Source organism: Haliotis cracherodii, unplaced genomic scaffold (genome assembly GCF_022045235.1).
Source record: "Haliotis cracherodii isolate W230 unplaced genomic scaffold, xgHalCrac1.p SCAF_7, whole genome shotgun sequence".
NCBI classification, from domain to species: Eukaryota; Metazoa; Mollusca; class Gastropoda; order Lepetellida; family Haliotidae; genus Haliotis; species Haliotis cracherodii.
Window position 1 is genome coordinate 48,509,392 of NW_027266330.1, and position 26,070 is coordinate 48,535,461.

Genomic DNA, 26,070 nt, shown 5'->3' on the forward strand with positions numbered 1-26,070 from the left:
AACACTAGGCTACTTTCCTGACCCCATGTAGTGTAGTATAGTTTATGGTAATACTGATGGCAGCGGTGACAATGATTTGTATGTCTGAACAAGGGCGGTTGTAAATGTGCCCAAGGAGAATAATGACGACTGGTGATGGTACGGTTGATTAGGGATGATGATGATGATGATGATGGCGAGAGATTTTGGCATGAAGTAAATTACAATATGTACCCCATCCCTGGTCTCTCCTCATGTTACCATTACCGCCACTTAAATCCCTCAAAGTCGCATTCGAACCTCAGCGACCCCATGAAAGGCGTTAAAAGAACATAAAACCAGTCCACAGCACTGCGTCAATCAACGCCAATATGAAATCACTTACCGGCGAATCTCCATTACAAAGATTTCCTTTAAACCACGTTTGTCATTTACACGTACGAAACATGTGTCGGTGTGCGACGAATAATCTAGCGACCCCCTCCGCCACCAAAGAACGCTGAAACTGACAGGCTTTGATCATGCATCCCCTGAACTAGCCCCAGTGTGTCTGTATCGTTCGCTCCATCCCCACATTCCGTCGAAAATATATTTATTAATTAAAGAACGAACAGCTGAACAGAATTACTATCTGACGATATGCAGGTTCAAATATTTTGTTACTCTTGATAATACCCTGGAAGCATTTATTTCAAACATCTTATTTGTAGATTCAACTCTTTGAGAAAATTCTGACACTAAGTTGCGACAATATTTTAAAAACAATGATTACAGCATGTACGGGTGGTAATATTATCTTGTATATCACAGAGCTTTAAGCCTTTTTGGTTTTGTTCTGTAAAAAAGGGAAAGGAAGCAACAAAAAAGGCCTGAAAAAAGATGCTTCCGAGACCGCCTTAATCATTTCCCCCTAAGCACATTTGTACCTTCTCTGCAGGGTCTTAAGGACGTCTCTACATATTCCCGGCAAATGTCTCCACACCATCTGGGCAAACTACTCCAACTTGCAGCTTGCCAAGATGTATCCAAGACTTCCCTACAGTACCTACTGAGGTAGTCTCCGATACTTCCTCAGAACTTACCTTTTATGGCTAATAAAATATGCTTTGAACAATCTCGGCAAAGCTGCAAAGGAAGACCCCGGTTATACTCCACAAACTTATGTTACATAATCAAAGATGTTTTTGAAGCATCCCTGCAACACTTGCAAAGAGGTCTCCGAAGCGTCTTCACAAACCTATCAGGGGTAATTAAATATGCTTTGAACCATCCCAGCAAAGTTCTTAGGAAGTCCCCGAATAGTCTCCACAAACTATTATCAGGAAATGAAAGATGTTTCTAAAGCATCCCCGCAACTCTGGCAAGGAAGTCTCCAAAGCGTCTTCACAAACCTATCAGGGGTAATTAAATATGCTTTGAACCATCCCGGCAAACCTTCTTAGAAAGTCCCCGAATAGTCTCCACAAACTATTATTAGGTAATCAAAGTTGTTTCTGAAGCATCCCAGCATTATATTATTCCAACACATACTATTGCTCATAGATAAAATGTCACACAGTCATAGCTTTATAGGACTAAAAGTCCATTTTGAATAATTACCTATCTAACATGTTATATACAATTTCTTTTCAGAATTGGGCCCACAAAGCAAAGCACTCCTGACGTTCTTGATGCTCCTTGCACAAGTGCTGCAGAAGGTCAAGAGATACATTCAAATTTTAAGGGATATAATTGCCTTTCAGTTTCATACATCCATAAATGCACACATGGCACTTTGCTTAATTCAGATCCACATTTAAATAGGCTTCAACTGACTTATCTCATTGTCAAAATGTATGTGGATGGTTCATGCTATTCAAAAGAAACATTTCTACATGGTGAAATAAATTATTCAGTAAATTATTCAGCAAATTACAAGCATTTTCTCTTGTATGATTTAAGATTTTGTATTTGTTTGTACATTATCATGTGCCATTGATTGTTTCAGGACTCACAATCAGTGACCTGTTGACTGATTATGTCCAGCAACAACAGAGGGAAGAGGAACCTGCTAAGAAAGATGAAGGGAATGGCACCCAGGCTGAGCCCAAGTCAGAAATGGACCAGCCCATATATGATGGACATTGGATGTCCATAGGCTTAAGCATCACCCTGATATCATTGTTTGCTATGTGTCACTTTGTTACCGGTGCCATGTTGGCTGATTTACTGGTGTTGATACGTTGATACGTTTGCACTGTATGTCACAACCTAAAGCCCCGCAGAGTGTTAATATGCTAAGAAAGACATTTGCTTCTTTCGAATCTCCCCTGCAGAGAGTCACTTTTTGTTCCAAGTCCCTCTTAGCCTCTAGTTCTAAGAATTTCTTCCCTGTGTTTCCACTTTACCGTCAGTTGCGTTCCTTTTTCAAAAACCAAACTTTTGTATCTGGCCTGGGCCACCGATTCCTCAGCCGGAAGAAAAATGCAAGAAACCTTGAGGACATATATGACTCAAACGTATATCAACAATTTGTTGTCAATGATGGTCTTCTTTCAGAAAAGCATCCATACAACATATCATGTGGCCAGTATATTTGATGGTTAATGAACTCCCATTCAAACAAAGGAAGTCCAAAACTAATATGCTTATGTATGGGATATGGTTTGGGCCAACAAGTACATTTTGTGAACCTCTTCAGGCATCTTTGTTAGACCATGAAACAAATGGTGTGCAGGTTGAAGTAAATGGTGAATCTGTTATTTGCCATTGTTTTCTTATTGCTTTGACTGCTGATCTACCTGCAAAAAGTGCTGTATTAAATATGGTTCAGTTCAATGGATCCCACAGTTGTCTTAATTGCACACAAAAAGGTAAAAACTTCCGAACTGATAAAGGTGGCAATGTGCACACATTCCCTTATGTTGAAGCGGACCATAATGGTCCAGCTCGTACCGCCACTGATTCAGTTAGAAATTCACTAACTGCTAGCTCTGTACAACCAGTTGAAGGAATCAATGGTTACTCCTTTCTTATGAATCCGACAAGCTTCGATTATGTTCGATCATGCAGTGTAGACTACATGCATTGTGTTCTGTTAGGCGTAACTAAATTGCTCCTTACCTTATGAAGATATGGTTTTCTTCAGCACATGCTGCAACAAGGTTTTTATTATTGCCATATGTTGATTCTGTTGACAATTTGCTTTGTTCAGGAAACCCACCATCCATCATATCAAGGCTGCCTAGATCTTTTAGTGAACATTTAAAATACTGGAAAGCTGCCGAATTAAGATCATGGCTTCTATTTTACTCAATTCCAATTCTGCGGGGATGTTGCCTTGTGTGTATTTTTATCATTACACTTGTTTTGTTGAAGCTTTCACCTTACTTTCAATGGACAGTATTTCTGAAGCAGATGTGACAAATAGTCAGGTTTTGTTAGAGTATTTTGTCTGCATGTTTGCTGATTTGTATGGAGAGAGATACTTAACACTTATGTTCACTCCCTTTTGCATTTGCCCTCAACTGTGCGAAACCTTGGTCCTCTCTTGGTACATTCTTGTTTTCCATTTGAAAATCTTAATGGCAATCTCATGCCTATGTTCCATGGTACTCAACATGTTGACTTACTAATTATGAATGCTTTTAACATGATGCAACTGATGCCTTTAATGCTATCCTCTGTAAAGAAAGATTCTCCAGCATATTAATTCCTAACAAAACTCTGCAAGAATTCCCAACACTACTTGCAAGGAGAGTTGGCCAAGACTTGTAAATTTATTGGTAAGGGCTTCAACAAGAAGCTCTGTGGTGTCCATTATGTTGCATTAATAGATTTCTTAGGAATTGAACACATGGACTTCATGGTCTTCAAGCAGCTTAAGTTGAGAGGAAAAACCTTTCATTCCAAAGAGTATGTCAGATCTTTGAAAAGAAATTCATCAGCAGTTATCTTCAGAGAAAAAGAAAACAAAAGAAGGGGTGTTATCAACTGGTTTTGTTTCACCCAAGATGTCAATTGTGTTTGTGTAAAAACCCCACTGTGATGACAGTTGTAAGATGCCGGCCTGCATCACTCCATATGATGTGGATGCAGGATCCATATTTTCTTCTTATGAGGATGAAGTTGACAACTTTCTTGGTATTGAGCCATCCCATGCAATGTTGGTGAAGGCACAGGCTGAAGACATGGGGGTAGTTATTGTACCAGTCAAAAACTTAATATCCTTATTGATCCCAGTTGTTATCGATGACACCCTTTCTCTTTGTGAACAACCCAACACCATATAAGGTGACCTGTAATGTAATTGAACTAAGGACATCATGAAATAACTCTAAATTGGCTTGTCTGGGACATTCGTTGAAAATATTAAAATAATTCAAATACATGAATAGTGAATCAAAATGTTATTTTTTTTATTGCATTAATGTAAATAACCTCAAATCAATATATTGGTAAATGCATGCATAAGAAACAAATACTTTATAAACAATTTTTCTACAACAAAAGAATATATTTTTTTATATTTTCATTTTCCAGAATATTGTATACTCAAATTCCTGCATTTGTTTTTACTGTGTTTAATAAAAAATATACCTAGAAGCATTAATTGTGTTGAGTATTTCATTATTTATATCTTTGTTGACATATATAGGATTTTCTAATTCATTGCATGTGAATTTATAAAATCAATAGTTATAAAGAAAATTCAAAATAAATAATAAAGATCATGTCATCAAGGTACCTAGATTTTGACTGAAGCTCAGTGTATTCATCTGTATTAATTGAAACGTATGAATTTAATACCATACAACAGTCCACCTTTAGAATTCACAAAATTATCGTAGGGCTAAGACTATCGCAACTCACATACTTTAACAGACTAACGACTGTCGTTGCGCTACAATACGATCGCCTTGTGGAACGGGCCTTGCGCCTCAAAGTTTACAATAACGTCACAAAACCCGATGACGTAATTTGTGGAATTTTGTTGCAAGATCCATCAGCGAAACAATGCAGTGTGACGTCAGCCTAGCAACAAGGTTGCTGGGGTCATCGAGTGTGCATAAGCTCCTCTCAACTCAACTCGACACGCAATGTCGTTGAATAAGCCAAGGGGTGTTAAGAGCTTTCAATATTTGTTCATGAAACGTGTTCCGAGAGTACATAAGCACGCTTTTTGGTATTACACAATGTGTAATACAGCTGTATGTTTATTAACGGGTGATCTCTTCACGCGCAAGTAATAAAATATACTAGTGCGCGTGAACGATATTGCACCAGTGCACATACGATTTTTAGTAACTCGATTTTTTTCTAATCCTATAGGTAATTAATTATTTTTTGTGATTTATGAGACTTTGTTCTTGCCGTTTGGGCAATATAGTGACATGTCTTACCCGATGTATTTCATTTATTCTCCTTAATAACTGTCCAGAATATACTGAAATTAAATATATATGAATATAAACATCAAACCATTATGTTTTACCCAAATAACTGGTAAATAAAATACTTGGAATGCAGTTTTAAGAAATAAGATTTTATTTGGGTTCTTAAATCCTTATTCACCTAACGTTCCAATTCGGCTGTATTTTATTTACTCCAGTACGTTTGTAAATACAGTACGACACGAATATAACGAACACGGATAGAGCGAACAAACGGATGCAACAAAATCTACGATTTATCTCCTATATACTATCATATAAAATTTACGTACATCACGAACTCTCTACAGCGAACTAACGGATATAGCGAGCTGATATCTGATCCCCGACGAGCCCATCTACCACTAATTCGTGACTTGTAAAGCGAACTGAGAAATGTCATTCATTGTCAAGTGTCACTGACAATCTAGTCTATATTTTGATTTTCCAATGTTAATTAAGTCGGTAGGATTACATGAGTTGGGTCGACGTATATCACGATAATGCCATATAATAGAGTTTTGTTGTCTGATCGGTGACCGTCTAACTAATGGAAAGTTTATCGTATCTTTATTCTAAACAATAATACTTTACATACACAATGTTCAACAATATATTCCTAAAATCAGTCTGCAACGCCATTTTGAAAACCGCGCCCTCTGCCGGCGGCAGTTGCCAGATCATTCGATTACACCCGAGCGCCCGCGGAGAGCGCTAAGTAAGCGCTCAGAAAGCGCTCAGAAAGCGCCTCGGCCTATTGAACGCATGCCAGGTGAAAACCATGGCAATTATGACCCCAGTGTGTATCACGGAAGCAGTTTCCAATGTACTGCGTGGATGGACAATGTCACGCTGCATGTCATGCTTTGGCCTTTCATCCGCAATAAAGTTAGATTTGTATCCATATCAGCTGGTCCCCATATCCATATCACCCCTCAGCCTTATAAAACACGGGCCTTTATTAAGTATTGAATGTATAATTTATTCTAAAGGGACATGATCCCACCAAAGTATGTGTAGTAATACGATGTTGTGTGAGTAAGATATCTCCACCCACCCCTCCTCCCACTTGTCCAGGTGGGTGACAGTTACAGCGGAGGCATCAGGGTCATCAATGTTCGAATATATCTCAATCCATCTAGCCGCCATGTTTATTCCTCCTGACGTAAATGCCAGTGTTTGACTTGGCATGTAGTGAACAGTTTGACGGAACATGTGGGTACTTATGTACGCCTCTGTACTAATTCTTGCAAGGAAATCCCAGGGGTTCCCCAATAATGTGGAAACATTCCGTCAAAGTTTATTTCAAGAATACAGTCTGGAGGAAAAAGTTTGAACGTCAAAATGTGTCGTTGATCCGCTTATTTGCGTCAGTTTCTTGGTCGTTTGAACAATGGAATTGAAAAGCGGAATATCCTGTAAATGTCACTTTAAAATTTATGAGCTAAAATCTGATTTGCCTTTGTTGAGAGCTGCATGGATGGACAATGTTGCAAGTCATGTTTTGGGCCGTAAAGTACAATCAGCTGAGATCTGTGTATGATAAAACTGTACACACTTAAACTTGTCCACCAGCCTTAGAAAAATAAACAGGATCCTGTATGAGGTACTGAATGTATTGGTTACAGTTTAATGTAAGGGTATAGTATGCTACATTCAACTTATGCGTTCGTTCACAACAGCTGACAGCATGACCCCACCAAAGTATGAGGTGCCATGTCCTCCATAGATTCCATTTGAGACACTTATCTCCACCCACGCCTCCTCCCCCTTGTTGAGATGGGTGACAGTTACAGCAGAAGCATCAGCGTCATTAATTCCCGGGTCTGTTTGTGCCAACCCGGCTGCCAGCTTCACTCCTCCTGACTTCATGATGAGGACAAACAAGTACTTGTGTGACCCAAACAGTTCCAGCTGTGTCCAGAACATGTAGGTTCCAGAGACAGGTGCAGTGAACTTCCCAGTGTTGTTGTACGCAGAGCCGGCGTTGTAGTCGACCTGACTGAATGTCAGGGGAGTGTTAGAAGGTGGCTTGCCAGGTGGGGAATGCGCGTGGAATGCCACATTTCTGTTTTTCGATGCTAAATGAGAGCAAAGAAATGATTACTAAATATAAAAAAGACACGAATCCGTTCTGAATAACATAAAAGGTCAGTGTAATAAATGTTATATTTGGGATAAAACTTTCTTAGTAAAGTACAGATGCTTGTACTTTACTAAGAAAGTGGTGTTACATTTGACCACTTTCTAAATGGCAGTGTGTATTCATAAAAGATCAGTACAATCTTTATCCAGAAACAAGAGTTAAAAGTGACTTGAGGTAAAATTGGGTTAAAAGTGGCGTTCAAGATTGTTGCATTGTCATAACGTACAAGATCTCTATCGCGCGCGCGTGTGTGTAAGTGTGTGTGTATGTGTGTCTGTATGTGTATGTGTGTGTGAGTCTGTGTCTGTATGTCTGCTTGTACTACTGTAATCGGCTTTGTTATCTGAAAGCACATCATCCCACACAGGCTACAGGTGCGTGTCTTTTTACCAACAACAAAACAATAACATCATAAAACCATAGTGCAGCTGTTTTATACAAATACATGTTCATACAATGCAACTATCCATTGCGTTATACATACGTCTATATTCAGTACACGAAGATCTATGGTATAACGGGCATGGTGCTGACAAACCTCGAAAAACCCGTGAAGATACTGGTTAGAATTGATCTTCAGCATCCCATGCTTGTTGCGAGAGCCGACTATGCTTGTCGTAAGAGGCGACTAACGGGATCGGGTGGTCAGGTTTGCTGACTTGATGGATGCATGTCATCGTATTCAAAATGCGCAGATCGATGTTCATGTAAATCACTGGGTTTTAATGACCGCTTCAGATGAGCTCTATTTCAATGAAGAATACCTGACCCCAAAATTGTAAATTATGGGATTTAAATTAATTTACGAAAAAGGCTGAGGATAGGTATGGTAAAGTAGGATGAAGAGAAGGTAAATACATGTATATACTAGTAAGTACACTTTTTAAACACATTTTATGTTTAACTATGAAATGAAACACGTGGTTAACAAAGGTACGTAAAAGAACTGTAAATATGAGTTAAGATAGCATATGAGGAGGTAAAATGAAATCATGTATCATATGAAGTCTCAAAAGTAAAGACAACAGAGGAAAAGCGGCTGGTGATGGCCACGTTGTGGTAGCCCGAACAAGGGGTGGATTGACCTTGGCTTAATTGAGCTTAGGATTAAAATACTCGGTGTTTTTACAGTATGAGCAGTTTATGAAGGCGAGTTAGGTAAAGGTCTTGTTGATTGTGTTAAAAACTGTTTTAATGTTGCTTTGTTTGTGTGTTCTTATTTAGGAATTAAACAGTTACACTGTGTGAACCTCCGAGCTTCAATAAACACATCCAAACTGACGTTCTATTCTTATAATTTCATACTTTGTAGTTTACTGATCTCGCCGAATAATATTGTAACAATGTTTGCTTAAATTTGAAGTCCCCAGTTTCGCCGAAGAACATTTCAACAATGGTATTATGTCGGTATTTGCCGGCTCTCGGTCACATACTTTTCCCGACTCATATTCAGTTACGCAGTGAAAAATAGTTCTTTGAATATATACAACATAATCTAGAGATATGTCCACATAATTTCATTCTCTGAACAAATTAACAAACAATATTTGGGATAAATCAAATCTTAAAAATAGGCAACAGGAAAGTGAACAAAAATATAAACATGACCTCGACGCACCGAGGCGATGTCAACCTTCAAGCGCGGATTTATATATGACGTCACATAAGTTTGTAAAGAGGTGCATTTCGAGTCGAACGGGAGCATGAGGATGAAATTTATTCTTACTGCTGTTGAAAATGAAGTTTATGCAGCAGTTATGGAAAACACCCCGACGCGTGAACCATCTCATTGCCCTAGCAAATTGGGAATATCACCGATTTATGAACGTGTTGCTTGCGTTTGGATAATCACAAACCAATTCGGACGATGTGGAATGGACTGTTGGGGACTGGACGGAGTGCTCTGAAACGTTTTGAGTTAATTTTCAACGTCAGGGTGTGTTGTATTTGCAGTTGAGGATTTGTCGCGTGTGCTGTAATACTTTGCTTAGCTGGTGTTTCTTGTCACCTGAGATGGACCAACTGTATGACCAGATGCCAGCTTCATTTCTGTGCCCCGTCATTCCTCATGTGCTGCCGCTTCTCGGCCTAGAATGCATGGAGTAGGTCGGCCAACTCAGAAACCGGAATAGTAATTCCGTCTTCGGATATTTTCTCGTCTCGATGACCAATCGGTAAAACAGGTAGGCAAGTTTTGTGTTTTTAAATTTTTTAAAATTTTCTTTCCTTACCTTTTTATGTTTTATGGTTTCTCAAAATCTTAGCTTTTTATTCCCGATAAGATAGTGAATTGGGTTTTAGTTTGGGATTGATCAGGAGCAGTCACTTTGATCTATGTTAGCGGCCCCATCTGAGCAGGATACAACATTGTTTTCATTGGTGCTGGATTCCTGTCATTTCCAAAAACAAGGCATCAAAGTCAGTATCGCTATTGAAAGATCGCCATTCCATATCCACATCACCGTAAGGACAATCCATTTTGTTTCATCTAGCATCTAGGCGACATTAAACACCAGAACCAAAGCATTTATTTATTTTTAAGTCATATGAAATGTTACAAGACAAGGCAAAAATACTAAATTAATTATATTCCTGATAAATGCAGGGATTAAAAAGAAAACCGATCGAGAATTCGGGGATACTCCGGAAAGTAGTTCCGGCAAATGTTCACACGATCAATTTCACAAAAAATTGTTCACGTGAACGCCAAATATCAGATCACGTGACTACCCAATTCAGCCAATCAGCATGAAAGAAACAGTGTAAACTTTAAAGTATGAACTTATTAGGTAATGTATTGGTTATAGTGTGACCAAGCCCATGAATTGAGGTTAATTTGATTTTGCTTAAGGCGGATAGAGGTAGAACCTCAAAGTTTTAGTGAGTTATTGAATGAGATACCAGTTCTTGTACCCAGGGCTATTTTATTTAGTTTAGATTAGGTTGTTAGCGTTTCGAACCTGAGCTGCAAAGTCGAGTTTGGATTGTGTAAAAGTTTTATACACTCTTCAAAAAACGAAACGCACAGGTGGTATGTAGTTTATTGAACCTGACTACACAAAAAATCCGGTATAAAAATTGGATATATGTTATTGGAAAATGTTGGTGGCCTGATATTCGACAAACGGCGAGATGGAAGACAAGGTGCTTTACGTAGTGGAAATGAGCGTTTTGCCCCACGTACGTGAATTCGACAAATTCGACAATTTGACAGCAAATCACTACATTAATCAAATTCTTCAACCGCACCTTCTTCCAATCATTGTCCGCCAGAGGGAGTTCCAACGCAGTAGACTACCTCCCTAATGCCAACATCAACCTCTTGCTCTGGCCGTCAAGATGTTTGATATCTCTACCCAATCGAATATCTCCTTGATGAACTCGATCGACGTGTACGTCAACGTCAGAACACACCGCAGGCACCCCCACAACTGGCCAATGTGTTACAAGCAGAACGGCGCAGAATTCCGCAGGACACAATTCGTACACTTATCCAGTCAGTGCCGAGGAGATGCAGAGCCGTGATTGCTGCCCGGGTTGGTCACACGAGATACTGAGTTCAGCGCAACCTTGTGGCCTTATGTGACATGACAATGAACTGTTTTCAATGCCTTTGTACAACGACAACATGTGACTATAGAGCTCCAAAATTTCATATTTGTATTTATGATATTAAATTAAATATATCGACTTTAATGTGTACAAAAAGTTTACTAAAAATCTACCTGTGCGTTTCCTTTTTGGAAGAGTTTATATGTTTAGTGTTTGTTTAGCAGCACGCCTGCCAGTGCCGCTGATGGCCCTCGTTAGGTCTATGTCGTTTTGACAGGAATTGACCATGTTACAAATGTGGTCTGTACATGTTAAGCGTTGATCAAACGTTACACCTAGAAATGTTGCTACTTTTTGGAGTGTCATTTCTGCCTTGTTTAAGTGCAGTTTTGGTGCTGAATTTGGCATGAAAGCCAGTGTTTTTCAGTGCTAATTTTGAATCCTCAGTTGGAAGACAGGGCATTCAGGGCTGCTGCACCTGCTTTTGGGACCATACTCCCCTCAGAACTAGAAAGCAAAAGTTTCTTCTTGAGACTTTCCCGTCAATTTTTTTTTATGCCAGTCTACTGTTTTTTATCACATATATGTAACAGCGCCAGTTAGCAGGACTGGTTGGAAATTAGACGCTTTAATTTTTTAATTTTATTTATTGATACATCTTGTACAGTTGCAGTCACTAGTGTATATATATATATATACTTTTATTCCTCCATAGGAGAGTTACAAGGTATAATATTAAAGATAATTACATGACAATAATTACATTGTCAGAGAATACCACCTTCTGCTTCCAATCGTCCGACGGCGTTGTTCTGTTGGGCTTCAGTTGGAGGTGGCATGCATTCGAATTTGTACAGTTGACATTCCGACCGACATACCCTTCCAAACTTGCATTGTATACAGTAATTTATGAAGTTTCACGAGTGGTGTAACAGTTACTTTTCTGTATTTTCCTGGCTAAGTTTTAATGATTCCAATATTCACATATGTGTTTATTTTTGTAGGAACATAACTTGCATTTGGGTAAATAAGTGTAGTGAGTGAGTGAGTGAGTTGGGTTTAACGCCGCTTTGAACATTATTCCAGTTATATCACGGCGTGTCAGCTTAATGTGGGAGGAAAGCCAAAAGAGATGCAGGTCTCAGACGTAAATAAGTGTAAAACAATTGACTTAGTTAGTAATCACAATCCAGATTGATGTAAGGAAATTTCATTGTTTAACTATCATTATGTGTAGTTAGTTGTGGGGCTCGACACAGATTTTCTTTGTTTGCACTGTTGTCAATATGTACCTTGACGTGACCTTGAAACTTCGACCATACTGAAAACTGTTTTTATTGCTTTTTCGTAAAAAAAGTAATGCTATTTGGTACATGTGTAGTTATTATTGGAGCTTAACATATATGTTCCATTTGTTTTTCACCTTGTTTGACAATGCTCTAATATTATCATAAAATGAATATTTGCTTGAGTAAACTGTTTCTCATCTAAAATTGCCAAACTGAGGAAGCTGAAGTTTGGCTTATATGTTTCTCTTACAAAGACATATATCTTTTTCAATTCGTTAGATCTTAGTCTTAGTTATAAGTATGTATGCAGAAAATATTGGATTATCATTGGTGACAGTAGCTTTTGTTCTTTGTCTGCCTTTGTTTTTGAAACTGTTGACTATAAATCCAGGTGATCTTTCAGTCTTAAGTAAAATATTGTGTCCATATCGGCCCTTAACAATATGGCTCCAAACCTCATCTTATCTTATCTTAACGAATCCCTACTATTACCAAATGAATTTTATTAAGAACTTTTAAATGCATCTGAGATAATTAACTATTATCTTCTACTTATCCTTCTTGGTCTTGAATGCATAAGTTCTTACCTATACGTCAAATATATTAGTATAAAATAAAGCAATATCAAATACCGTTAGCCTCTAAACAGTGCACATAAAAAACTTGAATGTCCAACAATGTGCTAAGCAAAGACTCACCAAGTGTCGTCACCAACTGCTTATTGTCCAGAGATTGTTTTCGTACAACGGCCAAGTCAGCTTTCAAAGTCGCTACTTCTGAGATCGTCAGACTGATATTATTCTCTGTCGTGTGAACATCTGCCGACAACAAGTGTACATCTTGAGAGACTTGTGTCAGTGAGTACTGGTTGTCCAGGGATTGTTTCTGTACAACGGATAGATGATTTCTCAAAGTTGTGACTCCAGTGCTTGTCAAGTTTAGGTTCTTCTGTGTCATATGCAGACTAGCAGAAGTTGTGTTCATGTCTAGCTCCAGCCTTTCGACTTGTTGTGATGTACGGAGTGCCAGCACGTTTGTCGCTTGGAGTTCCATGTTTTCTACCACCTGCTTATGTGTGAGAAGTTGAACCACAGATGACGTATTCTTAATTAAACTATCCGCCTCCCTCTTTACATAATACACAGTTGAGTTTACCAGACTAAGCTGTTTGTGTAACATCTTTACATCCGACTGAACTGCACTTACCTGTGCTGTGTTCAGTTTGACTTCGTGGCTGATTGGATCCAAGACTGTTCGGTTTACTTGAGTATTACCATTACTGTTACCCCGTTTCATGTCATTCACCTCTGCTTTCAACAAAACGAGGTCATTAGATGACACCCGCAGTTCAGTCTTTAGGGACGCCACTTCGTTTGTCAGGGAAGAAATCTCAGCAGCTGCCTGTGCCTTGTGGGACTGTAGATCTGATTGAAGCTGCACAGTCGTTGTCTGAAGGCCGGTCACAGTTTGTTCGAGAAGGGTGACATGGTTTAAAAGGCTGGAGAGGTCTGTACTACCATCCGGTTTTGTCATAGGCAGAATCAGTCCAGATAGAGACCCACTCAGTAATATACAGAGAGAGAAAACGGTCACAAACATTATGCATGTATGATGGCTGACGAAGTCACTTTGAAAACTTCTGTACACCTCTCTTCATTTATCTATAGTAGTGGGTCATGTGAACAGTGCATCTGCAACTGTTCGAGATGTCATGTAAAACATGATACTCCAATTCATGATTTCATTACCTGGGAGCAGGTGACAGCAAGCAATCTAAAGGCCGCAACAAATGAATGCATTAGTAATGTCTCATTCGTCACCACTCGCCCCTTTCCGTAACCTGCAAGAAGACTCGTCCCCATATCGATGAATGTTATGTGCGAAAATACGACAAACCAATCAGAATGCGCGTATGATTTCAAATTCTTCGTCAAAGAATCCCTCAGAAATGATTTGTGATTTTACATATCTCTTGCATCTAAAAATATACCAAAGACACAGTTAAATGTGTTCAATCATACTGTTTAATTCCGCACGTCCAGATGTGCTTTAAATTGCATCTGAAATATATATACTATATTGGGAAAATGTGTGAACGATTAGGCAACGAGTTGACAATTGTTTTAGGTATGCCCGTTTGCGCTAAGATGGAACCCGGTCGCAAAAATGGCCACGATAGGGGCACGAGTCGCTATTCGGCTTGTCCCGGAATAACACGAGTTGGTCACGAATGAGTCATGTTTGTGACCCCGTGAGGAACCGGGAAAGAATGTGTTCTGCAGCACCCCTTTGATGGTAGTAGTAGGCGACCAAAGTGGGCGAGATGTTGTTGTCACTGGAAAACGTTTTAAAATTTTCTAATGCCAACACATTTTGCGTTTGGGTTATAAACGCAAGGACATCAAGACCTATTATTATTTTTATACAAACCTCAAATCAAAGTTGTCTTTTCAAACCACATATAAGAAATGTTAAAGCTACATGGTTAAATGTCCTTAATACACTAAAGGTCTTTTCAAATACGAAATGACCAACACACTCTGCTCCATCTCAACAGAATATGGAATAGATCTAAACTTGATTATGACTGTTTTCACTTTAATCAACTCGTATTGATATATTTGATATCAAAAGACACCCAGGTGTGATATTCTCTCTCTCTCTCTCTCTCTCTCTCTCTCTCTCTCTCTCTCTCTCTCTATATATATATATATATATATATATATATATATGGTTCAGCTCGCAAATCGTACACTCAACAGCTTCAATCCATTTATATCGGGGTCTTAGAGTGTGCCTGGGTGTATTTAGAAGTGCCAATTTTCTTGATAACAGAAGTATAAAACTGGTACAGCAATGTGTTTCTCAACTCCATTCCAATCCATCTAATGCAGCATTTAACACTGTTTTTAATCCTTTGTTAGCTAAGAAATATAACGCAATTCGAACACTTGGTATCCGTATTCAAACACAAACTAAAGGTGCAAATTCAAATCTTTCTTCAATTGCTGATTTCAAATTATCTGAAGTGCCACTGCGGCAGTCAATACAGACCGAAAACAATGCCGAATCAACGAAAATGGACATGGCTAATACTCACTCCTTATCAAATCAACAACATATCATAAAAATTGTAACACCAATATACTAATTATACAAGAATATACACCGATGGATATAAAAATGGTGACAAATACGATAACCTGATGGAAGAGCCTAAAGGTGCCTCATTGGCCCTGTAACTTGTGATGAGAGAAGTTTCATATTTCTTTCCGACAGATAATTATGCTTACATGAAATAAACAACTTTAAAATTGACCGTCCCTTTTTAGTTGAAGTTTTGATGCCGAATAACCGTTGATTTGGTGTCATACCTTAACTGGTTTAAGTCACTTTGAGGAAGTTAGAATACGAAGGTGTCGCATTGGTGTCTTTACACTTATTCCTTTTTATTAAAGGAAGAGGTCTCACCTTGCCTTATTTCTTGCCATTACCCTGTGACTGCCAAACCCCTGTTCCTAGAGTGTGTAGATTTTGCAATGATTCGTCAACGTTTTATACTATTCAAACTATTGCCGATCTTTCTAATACCAGTTCTAACCACTAAATATTAGCACTGTTGAAGGAAAATAAACTTAGAATTTGATAAATTTTAAACGTCTGTTTCCTGTGATAATGGACTGATGTTTTAGTGATCTTTAATTCTGCGTTTTTCAATGTAAGACAACTAATCCTTTTTCTTTCATTGACTTGACCGGTGGTGTTTTGACTTTTCTTTACAGAGAAGCTTTTTGAAAACTGTATGTAAACAAGATCAACAAAGACCGATAAACTTCGTATCGAATATCTTGAATACCACAATAACTCCATATCTAGATATAAGTCCATACATTTTCTGTAGTTTTATCATAAAAAATCGAATCGGTCGTGTTTGGCGTCTCCATCTGTCACAGTGGGCGGTGCTTATTTAGGGTTGTGCTATAAATAGCAAAGCGCATGGTCAAGTGTCATGTGACACATTCGATGCATTTGTGGTCAAAGAGTATTGTGGTGTATATATTGCTACGGCAGAACAGCAGCACAACATCAGTTTAGGTAAATGTAACAGTAACGATACAAAAATACGAAATTGTTTAAAACTTTAATTATTACACAGACTTTTCAATTAGTGTTTAGGAAGAGGCCTTAATTGAAACACCAGACGATGAGCCAATATGTCTTAGCTTGACTAGAATATTTGAATAAGTCACGCGTATCAACATAACAATGCACAACTGATAAATAAGTAACGATATAAACTAGATGATTTGACCGACATTAGGCCTTTCTGGATAATATTGTACTTACGATAAGCGAAAACTCCAATACATGTATTCCATGACAAGTTTAATTATGGATGTACTGTTCTTGCACATACTTTTCACACACAAAAATGAGTTTGATCATTAGATCCACATGCATTTGTCCCATGTATTTTTTGTTCGGAGGATGTGGATACATTTCGCGCACAAGTTCCAAGACACATCCCGTTGTCTCCACGTCAATCCTTCCTCTGCTGCTACGTTTAATATCCGTTTAGATATTAGAGAGGCGCCATGTTGTTGATTCGAGTTGACAGTCGTTATGTCATCTTGAAGTGTAACTTTTTCCACGAAAAAGTCATCGATGTCGTAATCGAAATGACTAAAGGCTCCTCTGATCATCTCGAACAACTCTTCCGTCTGATAAGGTGTCACACGAAAATATATATTTTGCGCTCACAGGGCATGGTTGCCAGGAGATCGCGCGGTCTGAAAAGGGGCAAACAACGGTTTTAGAAAGTAATTAGAAGATATCCGCAGTGCAATCGAAAAATACCATGTACAGCATGTTTTTATAATAGCAGTCACAAAAACATTTCTTCAGTAATTTATTAATTCATCCCGAGGTGTTTTTTAAATTTTTTTTATGAAATAACTTACTCTATTATTGAAAGACATTTACTTTTATAAATGTAATATTTTATTTCGTCCTCCTGCTCTCTAGTTAGTTAAGGTTTGAGAAACACATACACCAAATATTGATGGCCTTATGCTAATGATACGTGGCATGCCACAAAAGGAATCAACATGGAATCTGGGTCACTGGGACCCGCAAAGGTTCACGGATCGAGTGACTTTGGCATGAGGAGCTTTCGGACAAGTGTGAGTCAGCCCAAAACACATTGCTACCAGGCAATAAAGACATGTGACTGAAACGACAAAAACTTACGTTCACTTGAAAATATGTTTGACCATTATCGGGGTTTTCATGATCGTTGTTATCAAGATTCAAGATGTAGGCAAGACGAACACGACGAAAAAACACAGTATTGAAGTCACCGATTGCCATGTACATTGTGAGAAATGCTATTCATAAACTGCAAATATAGTCAATCATAGGATTACGTTTAGTGCCATGATACATATTATGGTGAATGTTTCATAAACACTGCTTTTTTTCATCACCATAAACGTATTTCGTTCTCGTCCAGAATACAAGCACAGGAGTAATTTGTGTTTTGGAATGTAAGGAACACATAAATCGTGGACATTTCCAAGTAACACTGTATGAAGATGTGTAGTTGACACATAGGTAGGTTTTGAAACCAAATTCTTACGCGATTGTTCGAAAGCATTAGAATAGGCCAAAGTGGGTGTGTGTTTAAATGTCGCCGCCCGTTTACGCACTTGGTTGGTTGGATTGTTGTTTAACGCCGCACTCAGCAATATTCCAGCTATATGACGGCGGTCTGTAAATAATCGCGTCTGGACCAGACAATCCAGTGATTAATATTATGAGCATCGATCCACGCAATTGGGATCGATGACATGCATCAACTAAGTCAGCGAGCCTGACCATCCGATCCCGTTTATTGCGGCAAGCATTGGTTGCTGAAGACCTATTCTACCCCGGAATCTTCATGGGTCACTTCCCAATGAAATTTGTGCTATCATGACGTCATTGTGACCTGTCAGATCACCCGTATAAGCTCCGCCCACTATCCAATTATCGATAAAACTATAATTATTTCAGTGAAGTTCGTATAGATTTCTAGATATGTTGTATTTGTATGTTCCTGGAAAGTCCAGTCTGTTGTTAACTGCTGTTGAACCTCCTTCTTTTTCACAAATAATGGCCTTTATTTCATTTGGCTTTGGGCTTTAGGGTTTAATCTTTTAAAATAATGTACGATAGGATGACGACGGAAATATGTTCAGTCTTTTTTCTATCCCTCCTAGCTTGTCGTGAGGCAACATGTGTTAAAATAGTCGAAAAATTTTCACTTCCACAGAGATGACCATGGACGGACCATTCTGAGGAAACGCACGCTCCTAATAGACTTGCAATGTAGGTGACCACATGTTCAGAGGCAAAAAAGGATTATTAACTTCTGCGGAAGTTTTAGTAGAAGGTACCTCCATGCGCTGGACTAGCCTGAATCGTTTCATGTTTTACGATTAGGAGAAACCATGATAACATGGCATATTTCATTGCTTACAATATCCATCACTGGTTTGACTGGTCCGGCCTCATATATTTACCAGTTGCCATCATATAGCTGGAATAGAGATGATTTGGCATTAACAACAAATAAACGATCATCGAGGGAATATGTCTTACCTGTTTCTGGTCCTGTCTTTGTTTAAAAGTTAGCACAATACTTAACGAAATATGTCTTCATGGAGCAACTTTATGGCGAGTGTGTGTTAGAGGGTTTGGTTTGCTACTTTATTTCACATTATTTCAGTTATTACATGGTGTGTCATTTTGATGGAGGTTAACCCCAAAGTGACGCAGGTCTGTTTCGGACGATTACCACGTAGCACAGATATGGTTTCTTTAAATAATTCTTTAACTTCTTTTATTTGAATATAACTTTTAAATTTTGTTGTTGTATGTTAATGTCCCTATCTTACTTCTTAGCTTAGATACTGTGTACTGTATGCACTTTATTAATTTAAATATCTATCACAGGTTCATGTGTATGCACCTATAATGCTTTATGTATATTTGTCACGTGTTGTTTTTTCTTAACGTTCTATTGTCATGAACTGTGATGTACAAGTTCCTGAAAAGGTTATAAATTATTAGTATTATTTACAGATTAAAATTTAAGATATGCAACAGTGACGGTTTGGGTGAGCCTGGCACAGTCAGGCTGGTTAGGCTCATCATCTCAGGAAGCGCTGCCTAAGCAAACCAACCCAGAACTTTTCGGAGAATGTGAAGACTCCTCAACACTGCAGCCTTCTGCATTACCCAGTTTGTCAGAAGGGCTGTATTCCTGGTAGCAAACCCGGGTACACTCCCAATATCAGTCAACAGATTGGGGGGTACCAAACCTAAAGCACCAAGAACAATGGGGAGTCGGACATTTCGAAAGCGACATCCACATATTTGCTATGTTTTTCCTCAAACTTTTTAATCTCATTAGGGTCAAAGGGGACAGAAAATTAAATGATACAAATGATTTCATTGGATTTATCAAAAAGGACAAGATCAGGTATGTTGGCCTGGATACGTCTGGGGCTGTAAATGGGCCTATTCCAAAGAATTTTGTATTGATCATTTTCCATGACGCCCTCTACATATTCCGGGTCGTACCATGGATGGACCTCTGTGTCGGAACCACACGCATGGCGAGGACGGTAATAAAATGATCGAGGTACACCATCATGTCGTTTAAGATACTGAGTTTGTGCCAAAGCTGGGCATGCACTGACAATGTGTTGGACAGTATCATTAAATTCATTACATAATCTACATTTCATATTTACATTTTGATGCAAAATCACACATTTACGGTTTCGAGTGTGAAGTGACTGGTTCTGAGAAAGTATTATCATTATCATTATTATTATTATTATTATTGTTGTTGAGACACAGTTTCGGTTTGAAAATTGAAAATATCATGGAATTGTTTTGCTTTGACAAGCTACTGAGCTGACATAATTATCTCAATATTATCTGGCTCACAGTATTATCTGGTTGCTTTTGACAACACATTTGAAATTCCCACAGTATACCTACACTAGAAAAGGATTGTCATGTTTTGTACTTTGACATCTTGTTAAAGCGAACATTCACGTGATCCGTCATACTGAGATAGCAGTTGGTTTTAGCACAGCAGACAAATTGACGAAAAAATGTCTGTGGCTGTTGTGTTTCTGTGCAATTTCCTAATTGGGACGCTTTCAGGGCTCATTTTGCCGATGACCAAGGTTGATGGCAGCGCCGATATATCCAGCATCATAAACCACGTCGCCTCGCTTGAACACACTGTTACTGGTCTGCAGACGACTACTGGGCAGCTGAAAACAGATCTCCAGACAAGTAGGGCACTACAGCAGTCGGCAAATAGGGAAATTGCCTATTTAAAAGATGAAGTGGCATCTTTGAAGGCAGATCTGCGGTTGTCGACAGAAGAACTGAAAATTGTGAAAGCGGAACTTAAAGATGTCAAACAGGGCAATGATAATTTTCAAATGAACCAAACGGGGCTGGATTCTATCAGTCTTGTTTTGGCGTCTAACTTGGCACAAGTGAATACAGTGCAGTCAGAGGTCAGGATGTTTAGTAATCAACTAAACCTTATAAACTCAACGTTGTATGATGTAAAGAGAGAAGCAGATGGATTTATTCGAAAGGCATCGCCAATATTCCAGTTAATTGCTCAAAGTCAGTTGATAGAAAACATGAAATCTGCAAAGGTTCTGGCACAGAATACGTCTAACCAGATAGCACAGCTTGCGCAAGACATGAACACAACTACAGCAAACATGCTGAATGCCACACATGTTCTACAGTCAGTCAATGCAGATCTACAAACTGTGAAGAATAATATCAGTCTTACAAGCTCAGACGTCACGACTTTGAAAAGTGACATGGCAGGTGAAAAGAAGCAATCTTTTGACAACAAGCAGTCGCTGACACAGATTTCTCAGACGATGCAATCTTTAATGGGAGATCTGAACACAACTAAAGGAAACATGCTTAATGTCACTCATAATCTGCAGTCAGTCAATGCACATCTACAAACTGTGGAGAGAAATCTCAGTCTCACAAACTCGGACGTCACAGCTTTGAAAATAAACATGGCAGATGAAAAGAAGCAATCTTTTGACAACAAGCAGTCCCTGACACAGATTTCACAGACGATGCAATCTTTAATGGGAGATCTGAACACAACTAAAGGAAAAATGCTACATGTCACAAATGATCTGCAGTCAGTCAATGCAGATCTACAAACTGTGGAGAGAAATCTCAGTCTCACAAACTCGGACGTCACAGCTTTTAAAATAGACATGGCAGATGAAAAGAAGCAAACTATAGACAACAAGAAGTCGCTGACACAGATGTCTCAGACGATGCAGTCTTTCACGGGAGATCTGCGCACTATACAAAACAATCTCGGTTTGACAAGTTCGGATGTCAGGAATTTGAAAAGAAATATGTCTACTTTAGCGGGACAGATCTCAAGCTTTCGGTAAGATGCCATTATTGCTGTTCATATGTTTTTCTCATGATATACTGTGTTGGACAGATCTCCATGATAACAATATTGTTAGTGATTGTTAGTTAAACATGTACAATCCAAATAGAATCTCAAAGTTAATACATAAGTGATCACTGTAGACGTGAAACATCACTATGGATAAGACTTTAAGAACAGTTTTCAACAAATATTTTTTACATCTTATCTGTGTCCTATTTCGTGGTGATACGAGTTCCTGTGTGTATACACAGGTCACAACGTTGCATAGATCAGTTGGGTGGGTGTTTCTTGGCCTTCGGTCTGCCCCACACTGAAGCACATGCACACAATGTGATGTCTCCACTCGGTAGATACATGTCTGTAAAGAAGTGTGACCTGAAAAGGAAAATCGAGTGCCCATTGGCCCACTGACCAGGCAAATAATAATGTTGCGCAATGGCGGGGAATATAATCTGGCGCATTGTAAATTAATGTACACACATATTAGTGTCAACACATTTCCAAAATCCTTTGAAGTGACACCATGTATCACCCATGTCCTTGATGCCTTCCTTCTTTCCTTTCAGTCCAGAACCAAAGACACCAAATATAGCATTCAACGTTTATCACCCTACAGACCAGGTACCTGGCGCAGACATTATCTTTGACTTCAGTCTTTACAATGCTGGGTCATGCTACAACACGAGTACAGGGAAGTTCACTGCACCAGTCTCTGGAACATACATGTTCTGGACACAGCTGGTGCTGACTGAATCCGACTCCAATACGTATATGTACATCATGAAGACTGGCGGGTGGATGGCGATGGACACAGATATCAAGGACAATCATGCTTCTATGATGGTTATCAATCATGTATTCAAGGGCAATGATGTATGGGTGACAACGTCAAGCTCCCACAACATCGCTAAGCCATTTCCGTCCTCACATTTCGGTGGAGTGCTATTGTCAGTGGACTAACATTTGTCTGGAAGAGGGCCTGTACTAGAATGTACTTAGTAAAGACGGTCCAATTACCTTACTTCATGTCCTTATTCCTGTATCTGATGTATGTTCTTGTAGTGTCTTGACAATCCAACTCTTCACACGTCTAGATTAGCAGACATGTATACTACTCAAAGAAGTGAGAATATCCGATTATTTAATTTTACTACAGTCGATCTGTCTCTTTAACTTATTTTCAGTAGTTTATACCTACTCAGCCGAATAAACTACTATATGTTCTACATTTCCTTTGAGAGCACCAGGCCTTTGAAATGGCAGCATTGATAATCTCTATACAACAGTTTACTGAATCTCAATCCAATATTAAAGATGGCTACGGCATTTAACATGCGAGTAATACGTAAAGTGAAAGCAGCAAAATGGTTCAGGCATCCAATGAAAGATTTGGGTTTATTTAACGGACTTTTCAGCTTAAAGAAAATCTAATACACATGTGCAACTAACGAAAAAACATTACATCCGATCTCCAAACACGTATGCGTAATAACAATGGTTATTCCGTGCTTGTGGTACGTTACGTTACTTATAAAAAAACTGGTTACACGATGTCGAGTTTGTGTGTGCATGTCTTAAAACATGGAAAACAGATCTATACATGCTTTTGAAACAGAAAACACCTGACAGATTGTGAATGGGGAATAGTGGTAGGGCTTGGCCAGAATTCACCGATTGGAGATCCACCTTCATCTTAGTCAGTAGGATCCTAACGTCAGCAACGTACCAATTAATACACACGACATCCCATTTCAAAGACTTGCTTGCTTCGTGACGTTCAAGGAAATCTGTTTCATCAAAACATGTTAAATAGGCATACAGTGTACATATTTACACCAACAAAAAGTTGTATGTGGTTTCATTGTTATCTAAAAAGAAATAACAACTGCCAAGATCACACAACCAGCGCGAATGCATATCGACAAACCGGCTACAGACTGAGCTGTAGCCGTGACGTCATAGTCGAGAGACGCCCGACATTTGTTCTTTGTTGACAATGAAGTGATTTTCCCTTATCGGTGTATTAAAGACGCGAAATGGGGTGCTGGCTTGGTGCGGGTATACTATTAAATCAAGCAAAAGTACCAAGTGTCTTTTCTTCAAATTTCCAAGCTAAAAGGCCGTTTTAGAAAGGAGGAAGGTTTGGATACAGCGATGTCAACGGAAACAAGCGGTGGAATTTTTGCGTTCTTTGCATGTTGATGCATATGCCTATGAGAGAAATCAAGACAAACTAAAGGAACTTTTTTCATATAAAAACAGAATAACTGATATCAATGAAGAGTTAGAAAATATATCATGTTCAATGTTTTGCCTTGGGAATTCATTTCAGGTAAATGTCAATGTGAAAACAGTGTCTGAGTGTCTGTTTTATTGGATACATGTGTCTTATTGGACATATGTTTATTGTGGACAATAAGGTAAGAGGTGGACCCACGGCTTGTCAAATGGGTTATTGTGTGACCAAAAAAAAAATATGTTTTAGGTTAGACAAGAGTGAATGTGATGTACATGTTTTACTTTAGCCTGTAAACATTTACACGGCGTTAAAAAATCCAGCTACAACCAAAATTGTTCGTGGTGAGTATGGTAGATATTCAATCTATATTTTGCTTTCAAACGCTGCATCAAATATTGGTAAACTAAACTCGTTTCACAAGAAAATGTTACAAGTTATTATTATTAGCTGCAAGTTATGGTAAAGTTAATTGGGTATCGAAAATGAAGATGTAATTGTATAACATGGGGTTTGGGTATAGATTGGAACGAAAGTTTGTTGGTAGCATAGATTCTATTAAATCAATGAGAAGGCTGAGATACATTGATGTGGAAAGTGTGCTAAACGATTTTGGTTGGTTGGTTTGTTCTTTAACGCCGCACTCAGCAATATTCAAGCAATATTCCAGTAAATAATCGAGTCTGGATCAGACAATCCAGTGATTAATATCATGGGCATCGATCCACGCAATTGGGATCGATGACATGCATCAACCAAGTCTGCGAGCCTGACCACCCGATCTATTGCTGCCTTTGTGACCGATACACACAGTTCAATTCCACTGCAGACCGTCCGAGAACCGGCTGACCAAGAGTTACCACCCCTGCACAGGATCGCTACTTTCGACTGTTCGAACCTTCGTCATAGCAATGCAAGCCACGGAGAGTGCAGGTAGTATACCTGGTTTGAGAAGGATATCGGACCAGACTGTCAGGAACCATTTTCGCGAGGCTGGAATCCGACCCAGAAGAACAGTTATCTTCCCTGTTTTGCAACAGATCCATCGACAACGACGCCTGCGTCTGGACCAGACAATCCAGTGATTGATATCATGAGCATTGATCCAAGCAAATGGGATCAATGACATGTATCAACAAAGTCAGCGAGCCTGACCACCCGATCCGGTTAGTCGCCTTTTACGACAAGCGTAGTCACTTTTTACGGCAAGCATGGGTTGCTGAAGACCTATTCTACCCCGGAATCGTGCTAAACGAAAAGTCCATTGTTCGATTCCGACTATATCATAAGTCTATTCATCATACAAGGTGGTCGTTTAAAGGCCGTTCCGGTGATTGCACATGTCTATGACGTAATCGGCTGGTAACGATGTCTCTAGTCACCAGTGATGCTCAAAGCTGATACGAACCACACCCTAATGCATTGAGTCGTATCTGATCATCCGAACCTTCTGTGTAGTTTTGTGTATACAACGACTATGCAACATCTTCCAGGGTGTGTTCCTTTGTCATTGTCATGTCTGTTGTCTATTGTGTAGCGTGTAATTACAACCAATGTCTTACATTAAACGATGGCGAGTGGGTTACCAACTTGTAAATGAATATGACTAAAATATTAACTATTCACAGTCACTATTCATTCGAGTCCTTATTTTTCCAATATGCAATGTTTAATGAGAATATATCGTTGCAAATAGTCGTCTTGCAGACGATTATTATCCCTTTTGTTCAATAAGCAATGTTTAATGACATTATTTCGCCTTGCCTTGCAGACGATCATTGTCGTCAACAACTGAAAGCTTTTCATTCCAACGTCACGCCGAAGACTCAGGTTCGATTCCCGACATGGGTACAATGTGTGAAGCCCATTTTTCTGGTGTCCCCCGTCGTGATATAGCTGGAAGATTGCTAAAAGTGGCGTAAAACCATACTCACTCACCC

General features: G+C 38.9%; 2 protein-coding genes and 1 pseudogene across 3 annotated transcripts; 2 read left to right on the top strand and 1 right to left on the bottom strand.

Moving 5' to 3' along the window:
- Positions 1-2,076: 2,076 nt before the first annotated feature.
- LOC139448106 (uncharacterized) lies at positions 2,077-4,262 on the top strand (annotated as a pseudogene).
- A 2,454-nt stretch (positions 4,263-6,716) lies between these two features.
- On the bottom strand, positions 6,717-14,019 carry LOC139448153 (uncharacterized protein MCAP_0864-like). 2 transcript variants are annotated; one of them, XM_071229672.1, is made up of 3 exons: positions 13,584-14,019; positions 13,076-13,445; positions 6,717-7,471 (listed from the first exon to the last, which is right to left on the bottom strand). In XM_071229672.1, the coding sequence occupies exons 1-3, from the start codon at positions 13,974-13,976 to the stop codon at positions 7,047-7,049; spliced, it is 1,188 nt and encodes a 395-aa protein (XP_071085773.1). In that variant the 5' UTR covers positions 13,977-14,019; the 3' UTR covers positions 6,717-7,046. The 2 variants fall into 2 exon arrangements, with proteins under 2 accessions (XP_071085773.1, XP_071085772.1); XM_071229671.1 differs by having other exon boundaries at positions 13,076-14,019.
- A 6,484-nt stretch (positions 14,020-20,503) lies between these two features.
- LOC139447727 (uncharacterized protein MCAP_0864-like) lies at positions 20,504-22,910 on the top strand. Its single transcript, XM_071229198.1, has 2 exons — positions 20,504-21,885; positions 22,461-22,910. The coding sequence occupies exons 1-2, from the start codon at positions 20,546-20,548 to the stop codon at positions 22,852-22,854; spliced, it is 1,734 nt and encodes a 577-aa protein (XP_071085299.1). The 5' UTR covers positions 20,504-20,545; the 3' UTR covers positions 22,855-22,910.
- Positions 22,911-26,070: the final 3,160 nt, after the last annotated feature.

Coding starts and splice junctions, on each gene's coding strand:
- LOC139448153 (XM_071229671.1), bottom strand. CDS start 13,976: ATGTTTGTGACCGTTTTCTCTCTCTGTATATTACTGAGTGGGTCTCTA. Junction 7,472..13,075: donor GCAGTTGGTGACGACACTTG/GTGAGTCTTTGC, acceptor GCTCTCATTTAG/CATCGAAAAACAGAAATGTG.
- LOC139447727 (XM_071229198.1), top strand. CDS start 20,546: ATGTCTGTGGCTGTTGTGTTTCTGTGCAATTTCCTAATTGGGACGCTT. Junction 21,886..22,460: donor GGACAGATCTCAAGCTTTCG/GTAAGATGCCAT, acceptor CTTTCCTTTCAG/TCCAGAACCAAAGACACCAA.